This window comes from Sebastes umbrosus, chromosome 1 (assembly GCF_015220745.1).
Source record: "Sebastes umbrosus isolate fSebUmb1 chromosome 1, fSebUmb1.pri, whole genome shotgun sequence".
Classification (NCBI taxonomy): domain Eukaryota; kingdom Metazoa; phylum Chordata; class Actinopteri; order Perciformes; family Sebastidae; genus Sebastes; species Sebastes umbrosus.
The window spans coordinates 42,963,313-42,972,986 of NC_051269.1; the positions used below are offsets into that span (position 1 = coordinate 42,963,313).

General features: G+C 41.6%; 1 protein-coding gene across 2 annotated transcripts; it reads right to left on the reverse strand.

Moving 5' to 3' along the window:
• Positions 1 to 235: 235 nt before the first annotated feature.
• cstf1 (cleavage stimulation factor, 3' pre-RNA, subunit 1) lies at positions 236 to 8,611 on the reverse strand. Of its 2 annotated transcripts, none has more exons than XM_037768328.1 (6): positions 8,483 to 8,611; positions 7,087 to 7,304; positions 6,292 to 6,569; positions 6,001 to 6,198; positions 5,432 to 5,822; positions 236 to 895 (listed from the first exon to the last, which is right to left on the reverse strand). In XM_037768328.1, exons 2-6 carry the CDS (start codon positions 7,253 to 7,255, stop codon positions 636 to 638), a joined length of 1,296 nt encoding a protein of 431 aa, XP_037624256.1. In that variant the 5' UTR covers positions 7,256 to 7,304; positions 8,483 to 8,611; the 3' UTR covers positions 236 to 635. The 2 variants fall into 2 exon arrangements, with proteins under 2 accessions (XP_037624256.1, XP_037624265.1); XM_037768337.1 differs by lacking the exon at positions 8,483 to 8,611 and adding an exon at positions 8,055 to 8,105.
• Positions 8,612 to 9,674: the final 1,063 nt, after the last annotated feature.

The following is a 9,674-nucleotide window of genomic DNA, read 5'->3' on the forward strand; positions in this document are numbered from 1 at the left end:
CACATCCTCTCTCCCTTTGTGTTTCAGGCTTCCCTTCATCCAGAGAGAGAACTCTACCTCGTGTTGACATTTTTACTTATATGCAGATATCCCGTATCATAGCAACAAGACGTAACTAAAGCATCTGAGCTAAAATAAACACAGCTGAAGTTGTCCTTCTGTGTTCTGCATGTAACAAGAAACAAGTATTTAAACAGCAACAAGTCACATGACACAATAACAAAGTCACAGAAAGTGAAACGTAAAGAAAAGCGTTTTATTTCTCTGTAGGATTCTTTACATAATGTTGTCAGACATGTATAAAAACAATCTGAGCCTGTCAACGGTAAAAACAAGAACTTGTGCTGAGGAGTTGCCCCGAGGGATTACATCACAGCCCGTTTAGCGGCTGCCGTCTGCAGCGTTCTCCCTCAATACTGGACCAGTTTCACAACGTGTTGTCTCCATTAGACACACAAACATGGGAAAATAGGGCCCAGGTTGAAAAATACCTGAGTTACCCTTTAAGTCCTGTCCAGTTTCAAATGAAATCAAAATGAAAGACACCACAGATCAGAAGGAAGTGATGAGTTCACTGAGGTCACAGAGAGTCCAGCATCCTGTTTGGTTCTCAGACGTTGGAGATGAAGTGAGTCTCAGTCCGTGGTGGTGCGGCGGTACCAGAAGCGGGCCCTGAAGTCGTCGCTGCAGGTCATGAAGCCGGGGTTGGTTGGCGAGTGGACGATGCAGCGGACGATGTTGTTGTGTCCCAGAGACAGCAGGTTCTTCCTCTCGGCCGTGCGAGAGTCCCAGCAGCAGAGGCTGATGGTCCGCTCGTCTGGCAGCAGCACGTAGTCCTCCGTGTGGTTGAACACGCCCTGCGTCCGATGCATCTGACGGCCGCTCAGCCCCGCACCTATAAACAGACAGAAGGGGGGGGGCATGGTCACTTCAACACGGAGACTATTTAAATCAAATCAGAGCGCATTTTCATTTACGATTACTCGACCATTCACACAAACTCACCCTCCTACGTTACTGTTGCTACATCAAGCTTTCCGTTTGATCACTTTTCTATCTTATCTAAATGATGAAAGTAAATGTAGTTTTCCAAACAATGCGTCGTTGACAGAGGTCGACAAAAACGCTCTTCTCATTTCTAGTGAACAACCGTCACTAGCTAGCTCATGAAGCTAACGTTAGCTTCATGAGTTGGTTGAATCTCCAGCTGATTTTTTAATGTGTATAACTTCACTCGTATCAAAATGAAAACTGTAAAGAAATCTTGAATATGCATTTGATGGCTAAACACACATCAGCGTGCTAAAAGACTGAGGCTACAGCAGGTTAAAGGTTAACATCCTCACCAGGTGATGATCCATGTAGAAGACATGGAATTAAAGACACAGCATTGGTCTTGTACTGCAGTGTTGAGCTGCTATAATTATATAAGTAGAATAAGGAGAAATGTGACATCAGACTGTTTATTTTAACACAACCTCGTCTGCCTGCTTATCTTACACGTTTGGACGAGCAAGACAGATGTTAGATTGATGTTTATTGTTCATATTTCAGTTTACTTTACAAGAGAAAAAGCTTTTAGGACTAACTGATGTGTGGCGAATGCTATCTGGCGTATGTAGTTTGGCCGGGGTTACTGGAGCGTAGGGGTCGACCAATTATCGGCTGCCATATTCAGCATTCAGCAGAATCCTTTTTTTGATGTGATTGCATATAAAACAATCAAAAGAATTCACCACCTTGGCTCTAATGCAGCTGCCTGCCTCTGTCTGTAGTCACCACGCTGTAGTCTCACTCAATGTCCCGCCCACAGTACTATCTGATTGGCTGAACATCACGAGTAATAGCCTATCAACACTACTGTAGGCTGACAGCCAAAGCTCCTCCGGTGAGCGAGCGGAGCTGCGTGTCGTATGCCAGCAGCAGATATTGCTGAAGTGTTTCTGCTGGTAAGGTTCTGCCGTGGCGGCAAAAAATTGGAAAATAGTAGTTAAATGGTGAATGGACTTGCGGTGTGTAAAGGCCTTCAGACTGAAACATAACAAAATGTGAACAAAGTGAAGCGGTCTGAATATTCCCTGAATGCCCTGGAGATGAAGATAATGACAGATTTTAATCAGCTAAATCCCGACAGACCAGATCGCACGAGTACAGATGAGGAAGAGCTCACAGAGATACAGGATGGCTGTGTCTGTCATCTGGGCTCACTGTGGCTTCAGTAAACAAACAGAACCAAAAGAAACTAAAACGTTAAAACTGTCGGGAAATATCTGTGTCTTCTAGAGGAAACGGGAGCATTTTGTTCCATCACCTGAAACACAAACAACGTGACGACACGGCCAAGAAAAGACTACGGACGGAGAACTGCACCTGCACTTCACTCTACCACCTTTCAAAAAAGGAAAGGTAAATGGAAGCAGGAAAGACGTGTCCGTCTGTTACTGCAAGAAAGAACTGCAGACACGTAAGAAGATGACGTCATCGTTCAGAAAACAAGTAATAGAAGAAGCTGCAACACTCTGCGTGTTCCTGATAATGTGGTCAGTCAGAGTGAAGAAAGACTGTCTGTAACGTGGTAGAAGATACGTGGAAATGTTGACACTTCTCCTGCTCCGTAATCTGATTTCCTGTTAACACAACGGCTGCAAGTGTGTGCTCGTGGTGAAAAAACAATGTTGATAGCAGCCCAAAGAGATCATAAAACACAAATGAGCGATGCTAGTCCATCACACAACAGCAATTACATATTGTAGAAACAGAGAAAAACGCCATATGCTGTTAGGCTCCACAACATCGCCCCCAACTGGATTTGTAATGAACTGCAATTAACTTCTGTGCTTTAATAAGCTGCTATGAAACAACATTATCCTCCTCTTCCATTTTATAATGCCAGTCGTACTGCTGCAGTTATTGTGGTGAAAGTAACTTAAGTGGTGTAATCAGCATCTTCATCAACATATTACTCCACACAGACAGTAATATTGTAAAGCAACTTGTATGTAACAGGGCTGGGGCGATTCAACGATGTAATTGACGCCATCGATCATAAAGATAAATCAATTTGCAGAACGTGTGTCAGCGTGTCAAAACACAAACCCCCCAGGAAACAAGCTGCAGCTAATAAAAGTCACCCGGGATTCTCTAAAGCGTGGAAGTGTTTCAGACAGGAACCCAACAACGTGGTGCTCTGTAAAATCTGCAAATTGGAAAAACTGTAAGTACGAACACTCCAAAGGCAAAAGCATCACAGCAGCAGCAAGAAGGTATCGTGTCTTTTTTACTAAAAAAGCATGATATATTTCTGCACCGCTGCTGTCATGGTAACGTAATGTTACAACATGCTTCATCTAAAGTTGTTGTTCGGCTGTTTTATATCGTTTGTTTACTTTAACGGTCATGTATGAGTGAGAGAATGGCTTGAACTAATGTTATAGACTGTAGTTACAGCCGGTAAAATCGTTTAATAGAATTTAAAATATCGAAAAAATAATAATTAAAACAATAATGTTCAGGTGCAGCTGTAATATGTAATATATTACATTTTGAAAGTAACTTTCCCCAACACTGGTCTTCACAGGCCGATGAACACCACGAACATCAACCCTCAAATTCCTCCAAATGACGGAAAATGAAAATCAAAAAAGGTCAAATGATGCGTTGCATCTTGTCGAGTGCATTCTTAATTGACAAAAATAGGCTTTTGCATTTTGAGATTTTCAAACACTTTGTTTTAAAATGTGTATTGGGGTCGTGCATGCTCTTGATGCTGCTCAAAAACTTGTTAAACCTGTCAGAAGTTAAAATGCGTGAAAGTAAGAAATAAAAAAAATAAAACCACAGCTTGCTTCTCTTTGCTTGTTTTGCAAACTAGCTACATTTCCAACAGCGTAAATGGCATCCCAAAATACGAGTGCAGAGGATGTTGTGGACGAGGGTACATTTTAAGATCTTTTGGCTGACTCAAATAATCAGAGGTATTTATTCGAGCCAGAGTATACGGCAAACACCGACTGGTGGAGGCTTCGCTCAAAATGCCCTCCGATGCTCCAACAGAAACATCATCAGAATCATTCTGCTCTGATGAACGTCAGCGTGGGCAGCTCTAGTTGGATGCTGTGTGTGTGTTACTATGCATGAAAATTTTACTCCTCACTTGAACAGAGGTGTGCTGGAGAGCTTCTTCAGGATCCTGAAGACAAACTGGAAAATACAACTAAGACCAGCAGAGCCGAGAGGGCAGACGACCACTGAGAGAGTATTTTGTCACCTAACGCTGTTTAAGCTGCTTTGTTTTGTTATGAAGATCTTGCACCGATGAAGGCCGACTGTTGCGTCGCCTCATGTCGCCTTTGTCTTGGCCAAAAAGTTGCATTTGAACACACCGCAAAGACTACAAGCAATGGCCAACTATCACGTATGTTCTGCTCCTGCGTGAGAGGAAATAACTCTCCACACCAGCAGGCGGCGGTAGTCTGTATTCATCATTCTAAAAGGGAAACTGGAAGACCGAGGACGGCGGATATACAAGTAGTTGTTATGATACGTACATGAAACAAAGCGGTGTCTGCCGATCGTTTTCTCACCACTCTTACTCACAACTGAGCTTCATTCCAGATGTTCATGTCGCTGTGAAAATATCCGTGTGTTGGAACGATCAGATGAGATGAAGATGAAACATGAGAAGAGTGTTCTGTGTTTGTCCTCTTGACTTCACTGATTTGCTTGCTTTGCTCACTTTCGTTTCTCTTCATGTGCGCTGATTCGTTTAAGCTGAACAGCCAATCAGAGTGATTTCTCACCGACGGGCTCTGCTGTCGATTCAACAAACTGAATCGGCCGAAAAAAACTCTCACTCGGGCGGACTAGAGACGATGATGCGGGACACACAACAAAAACTCGGCCGACAGACGCTCACCGACGACCCCAAACTGTCCGACGGTCGACCGTCGGCTTGGTGTGTCAGGACCTTCAGCGAAATGCTGAGTGAATTTAAGTTGCACTTTTATTATGAATTTAAGTTGCACTTTTATTATGAAATGTAAAAATGGAAGGAGTGAAGCTGTACTACGCTGAGGATGAATATGTGGAAAATAATAAAGAGTTGCTGCTGTCTTGGTTCAGACTACGGAGCCTTCATGTTTTTAATTTATAACCTGCGTAAGTATAAACGCAACTCTGCTTCACTATGTTTTGGTTGTGTGTCAGTAGCTCACGTGCAATGCATCCTGGTACATGTAGGCACTGCCGGCACGGCTTCGGGGGAGAACGCACTGAGGAATGCATTGCATCAATGAACTACACTTTCCATCAACACTGAATGGACATCTTTATAAAAGGTGGCGAACTTTCCCTTTAAATATGAATCATTCACAACACTTCTAACTGTATGAATCTGCTCTGTGGTTCTAGTGAAACCCGTCCGCCTCCTTACCTGTGTATTTGACCAGCGTCCGGCCCGTAGAGATCTCCCACAGTTTGACCACAGAGTCTTTGCCGCTGGACAGGATGTACTTGGAGTTCTTGGAGAAGATGGCGGAGCAGACCTCGGCTCCGTCGTGGGCCTTCTCGAAGGTGGTCACGCAGCGGTTGGAGACGCCGTCCCACAGCTTGATGCTGCCGTCCTTGCTGCAGCTGACGTAGCTGTTGGCGCTGGGGTTGTAGCCGACGCCGCTGATGGTGTCCGTGTGCTGGTCCAGAGGGTTGCAGGACACGAAGCACTGGAAGGTGTTGACGTCGTAGAGGCGGAGGGTGGGGTGCTGCGTCCCCACCAGCAGGAAGTCACCTGAAGGGTGGAAGGAGATTGAACGCAGCATTTCTGCTTCCTGTTGGGAAACGGAAGAAGAGAGGAACTATAGTCAGAGTAGTTTTACAAAATTGAAATGTTACAATTCCCCGGCCGTGTTTACGTTAGCGTTGTCAGTTTCTATGTAACTTGGCATTTCCACTTTAAACAGAATTATTATTTCCCCAAAAACAGAGAAATTGTGTACAAAGCCTGACCTGTATGTATTTAAATGCTCTTTTTGCAGAGGGCTTTGAGTAGTCAAACAGTTTCAGGGTGTAATCTCTTGAGCCAGAAGCAAGAATCTGTTCAGTGGGATGGAAGGCGAGGCAGGTGACCTCGTCTACGTGGTCATACAGCGTTCGAATCACGGGGTGATTCTCCATGTTTTGCTGCGCTGTCTCATTCATCATCACCTGACGTATAAAGACACAAAAAAAACAGTAAACATACAGTTAGCCTGCTGGATTAAAAATGTGCAGTGTGCTCTGATCTCAAATCTGCCTCACCTCAATAGGCATAGCACTCTTGGCCAGCATGCGCTCAGTGTCCAGGATCTTGATGGAGGCGTCAGCAGAGCCGGTGGCGATCAGCTGGCCATCACGACTGTAAGAAGCGACGCGGCATGGACCCTTGTGGGACGTTACATAGCAGGTCTCATACTCTGATGCCTCTGGAGACATGGTCTGGACGTCGGCGTCAAACTCCAGATCAATACCCACGCCGGGAGCCACTGTGTCCGAGCGCCCGATTGCATACTGGACTGCACTGTCGTCATTCTCCATCCCTGGAAAAAGGTTGGAAATTGTACAATTAGGACATCTGGAACCATCAAACATGGCTCAAACACACGGCTGCACAATTAATCGAATATTAATCGCAATCACGATTTTGGCTTCCAACATTTAAATGTACATGATCGACTGGACTCCGAGAGATTCGGAGATTCTCCGATTTTTTTGCAAAATTTGCAAAGCGACACAGTGGATGCATTTGGGCAAAGAATAGAAATGTTTATTTTTAAGTTATATAATTGTAGACTACCTCTCAGCATTGGTAAAGTGTCCCACATTGTCCCACACAAACATACTCTTTGTCCCACATTTATTTTGTTGAGATCTGGTCACCCAACATGGAAGTGCTCTGTTTATTTAAATATAATGAATAATCGTGATCTCAATGTTGATCCAAATAATCATGCAGCCCTTCTCAAACATGCAGACATGGAGAGAACATGGAGGGGGACATGGAGAGAACATGGAGGGGGACATGGAGGGGACATGGAGGGGACATGGAGGTCTTACCTATCTTTGCCAGCTGCATCAGCTGCTCAGACGGCGACACCACATTGGGAGGTTTGACCTCAGTGATGAGACTGTTGGCGATGTTGGTGTAACCGTCATAGAGCAGCTGGCTGATGATGAGCCTGTAGAGCTGTTGTCGGTCTTTCAGAGTGGGTTTGGGTCGGTACATGGTGGGTCCGTCCGTGGGACCAGAAGGGACTTAGCTAGAAGTTAGCTGGCTGGAACAAAAGACACAATGTCAACAATTAAACTCAAATTAATTTACAAATATTAAGGCATTGTAATCTAAACTCAATACTTCTAACATACAAGGCACAATTGGATCGGAAAGATAACTTAAATTATAAAAAATAATATAATAACAAAAATAAAAGAGGGGGCAGAAAATAATTCAAGGAACAAAAAATAAATGCATAATAATAATAAGACTGCACTCTTCCATAGCAGCTCTAGAGGTCATCATCATATATGTTCAGTTCTTCATCAGCTCTGAGGAGACACTTTGCATGTTGTCCTTTCATTAGTCTGAAAGCACTGAGATGATTGTCCACAAGGTCCCTTTTGAAAACGGAAAATAGAGGTTTCATTTTCCTCCATTTGGATGAAAACATTTCACCGGCAGTATCAGATTGTTCAAAATCAAGTCACTCTTAATGTCCTTCATGTTGATACCAAACACAATATGTTCTCGTGAGAGGAGCAAATAGTTAGATTCTGGTTGACAGCCAGCCCTGCAAATCCTCCCAGAGTGCAGCAGAATATATATATACATATATATATGTATATATATGTATATACATATATATACATATATATATATGTATATATATGTATATATATATGTACATACATATATATACATACTGGGAAAACAAAAGTTGATAAACTTGTGTTTGGTGTATTATTTCTCTGTTGTATCAATGCTAATGGTCATTGTATTCTACATGGTTGAAAGCCTGTTTATTTACCTTCACAATGATGTCCAACTTGTAAGGATCATGTATTTGTGGGATGAGCAGCACAGCTGATGATGTGGGGAGCGCCCAAGAACAATTTGCCAAAATGCTCTCCCAATGGTAAACAGTGTAGCTGCTAGCTGTTAGCTAACTAGCTGCTAGCTAACTAGCTGCTAGCTGTTAGCTAACTAGCTGCTAGCTGTTAGCTAACTAGCTGCTAGCTGGTAGCAGCTACAGTGAATGAATGGAACTTGTGCTAACAGCGTTAGCTTTGTTGCTATAGTTAATAAAGATGTAAAACAACAGTCTCGTTGGTAAACGGGCGGATTTAAACTCCAGATCTGAACTGACTGGATGTCTGTAACTCTGCACCAGCAGACAGGAGTTGGATATTTAACATGTAATCACATGAAAACATGAAAACATGAAATATAACTAACCTCTCCAGACTCCAGCGCTGCTGCTGGACCAACGTGCGTTACGCTGTTTGCGTCCTACGTCACAGGACTGGAGGACAGAGCAGAGATCCTATTGGCCAACAGCAGAGCTACACACTGAGGTTGCGTTCAGAGTAAACAGATTTTTCTAATTTCAAATTCACAGTTAATAATACATAAATAATTATCGGTGTAATACTTCTGGTGTATAATCCGATTTGTGCTCTTTGTTTTATCCTGCGGCACAAAGTAGCTCCCTGTCTGTGGAACGAAATAAAACCAAATGAAACATTACGTTGATATAAAGGTCTTTTTGTCATTCAGCTATAAATGTAGGAGCCTGACTGAAGGTACCTGAAGGCAACATGCCTTCAGTGTAGTCCAGAATAAATATTCAGCACCTTTCTTTATTTCTTTCATTCTCTTTCTTTCTTTCTTTCTTTCTTTATTTCATTCTTTCTTTCTTTCTTTCTTTCTTTCTTTCTTTCTTTCTTTCTTTCTTTCTTTATTTCATTCTTTCTTTATTTCTTTCATTCTCTTTCTTTCTTTCTTTCTTTCTTTATTTCATTCTTTCTTTCTTTCTTTCTTTCTTTCTTTCTTTCTTTCTTTCTTTATTTCATTCTTTCTTTGTGTCTTTCTTTCTTTCTTTCTTTCTTTATTTCATTCTTTCTTTCTTTCTTTCATTCTTTCATTCTTTCATTCTTTCTTTCTTTTTCTTTCATTCTTTCATTCTTTATTTCATTCTTTCTTTCTTTCTTTCTTTCTTTCTTTCTTTCTTTCTTTCTTTATTTCATTCTTTCTTTTTTTCTTTCTTTCTTTCTTTATTTCATTCTTTCTTTCTTTCTTTCTTTCTTTCTTTATTTCATTCTTTCTTTCTTTCTTTCTTTCTTTCTTTCTTTCTTTCTTTCTTTATTTCATTCTTTCTTTCTTTCTTTCTTTCTTTCTTTCTTTCTTTCTTTCTTTCTTTATTTCATTCTTTCTTTCTTTCTTTCTTTCTTTCTTTCTTTCTTTTATTCTTTCTTTCTTTCTTTCATTCTTTCATTCTTTCTTTCTTTTTCTTTCATTCTTTCATTCTTTATTTCATTCTTTCTTTCTTTATTTCTTTCTTTCTTTCATTCTTTCTTTCTTTCTTTCATTCTTTCATTCTTTCTTTCTTTCTTTATTTCATTCTTTCTTTCTTTTTCTTTCATTCTTT